Below are 2257 nucleotides of genomic sequence, written 5' to 3' on the forward strand. Positions count from 1 at the left end.
ACTTGTTTGGCGCCGGATAAGCAAATAGGCTCAAATGTGGGACGCTTATTTTCCAACACACCCAAATGCTCATTATCAGAGATAAAAGCGTAACAACCAGCAACACTGTGGCTGTGTGTTTTTATCAAGCTGTGGTCAGTCTTTCTGCTTCGCGGCAAACACTCTCGCGAATCCACGCGATTGTCTTTATCTTGCGCGATACCAAACGCTAATCAAATCGGAGTTCCTCGAGTGGTTGATTAGTTCGTACGAAACCACCGTGCCACGATGTTCTGTTTGAGGGTATGGGCCGTGGCACTGCTCTGTGTGTTACTGCGTGCTCCACGAGTGGGTGCGATCGGTCCACGGTCGGTCGAAAATGGCCACTTGGGACTTGGGGTGCCAAATGCTTCTGCTAAACTCGTCGAAGCATCGTCGTACGTGCTGCCCAATGTATCGGCACCCGTGTCCTACGAACTGTTTGTCGATTTGAGCGATGAAAGTTTTCAAACGTACTCCGGAACGGTCGACATTACGTTCCAACAAACTGCCACCGGAAAGTCCCTGGCACTCAACAGTGTGGGTTTGATCGTAAACGAAACCACGCTACGGGTTACGCAATCCACCGGAAATGCCATCCTGATCGAGCGGTTCGAGAATGTGCCCGAATCTCAGATGATCGTCTTACACTGCTCCGAATCGCTGGTGCCGGGTGAGGTTTACCGTGCGCATCTGGAGTTTGCGGGAAGCATCAACATTGATTTTTTCAAGGGCCTTTACAGAAGTAGCTACCGGACGGAAAATGGCGTCAAGTGAGTGAGACTGTGAATCTGCTACGGGAACGATATTAAGGAGCACTGTTGCCTTCCTTTTCACAGGTACCTTGCCACAACGTTCTTTGCCGCTATCTACGCACGAACGGCGTTTCCCTGCTATGATGAACCGGCTTACAAAGCAACATTTGGCGTAAAAATTCGACATCATGACAAACACACCGCTTTATCGAACATGCCGGCAATCGACAGGTAAGCCAGGTTAAGAATGTCCCAAATCGTTTACCAGCCGCTAAGCTAATGATCATTTTCTTGTTTCAGTGTTCCGTCCGGAGAATTCGTGGACACGTCTTTCCAAACAACTCCGATAATGTCCACATACTTGGTGGCGTTTGTTGTATCGGAACTGAAAACGTTACCTACACAAGATGGACTTTTCCGTGTGTTTGCTCCGGTAACGTGTTCTTGATCAAACGGCGATAGAGCAGCAGAATTAATGCTGTTATCGATTTCAATACAGGAAGGCCGAGAACACCTCACACAGTACGCTCATGACTTTGCGTTTAGGGCGTTGCGCTACCTGGAGAACTTTTTCGGGCGTCAAAATCAAATGGCAAAGATCGATCTGGTGGCTATACCCGATTTCGCGATGGGGGCCATGGAAAACTGGGGCCTGATAACGTTTCGAGAAGATTATCTGCTGCACGAGCAAGGCGTCAGCACGGCACGGAGTGAACAGTTCGTTGGCGCGATAGTAACGCACGAGCTGGCTCATATGTGGTTCGGCAACGAGGTAACACCGGAGTGGTGGACATACGTTTGGCTAAATGAGGGGTTTGCACGCTACTTTGAGAACTACATCACGTCACAGGTAATAGACATTTAATGATTAGAGTAAGTTTACTGTAAACTACCATTTTCGTTTTAGCTCGAGCCGTCCTGGAATCTCTGGGACCAATTCGTCGTTGTCAACGTGCACTCGGCCTTATCGCTGGATTGTCACAGCAACAACCGTGCAATGAGCTACTACACTACGGATCCGTCCGTACTGAACGAACTCTATGACTATGTAGTGTACGCTAAAAGTGCCTCCGTCATACGCATGATTCAGAATGTTATCGGAATCGGCTCGTTTCGGATGGCTATCAATGATTATCTGCGATCGCGCAGCTATCTCACTACCGCCCCGCAGTACCTTTACACAAGCATCGAAAAGTTCCGTACGGTTGATCTACCAGCGAGTGTCGAAGAAATCTTTGAAGGCTGGGCGAATTCTCCAGGATACCCGCTTGTAACGGTGACCATCGATTGGAGTGGACGCACGCTAATGGCCACGCAGAAGAGATTCTGGATGCCTATTGAGGATGAATCCCCACCACCGAACCAGCTGTTCTTTGTGCCCCTGAATTACGCATCCAACCTGGCGTCCTCCGAAGATGTGGAATCAACGGATGCCATATTTTGGTTAACACCTTCCACACCGGAAGCCACCATCAATATTGAGA

The 2257-nt window shown here is 49.1% G+C and overlaps 1 protein-coding gene across 1 annotated transcript; it reads left to right on the plus strand.

Moving 5' to 3' along the window:
* Positions 1–267: 267 nt before the first annotated feature.
* On the plus strand, positions 268–2216 carry LOC128276968 (puromycin-sensitive aminopeptidase-like protein; the record flags this gene model as incomplete). The annotated part of the gene is made up of 5 exons (XM_053015427.1): positions 268–791; positions 858–1004; positions 1074–1206; positions 1273–1623; positions 1681–2216. Coding segments are annotated over exons 1-5 (1691 nt in total), but the record flags the coding sequence as incomplete, so codon positions are not given.
* Between the last annotated feature and the right edge of the window lie 41 nt (positions 2217–2257).

This window comes from Anopheles cruzii, unplaced genomic scaffold, assembly GCF_943734635.1.
Source record: "Anopheles cruzii unplaced genomic scaffold, idAnoCruzAS_RS32_06 scaffold03290_ctg1, whole genome shotgun sequence".
Classification (NCBI taxonomy): domain Eukaryota; kingdom Metazoa; phylum Arthropoda; class Insecta; order Diptera; family Culicidae; genus Anopheles; species Anopheles cruzii.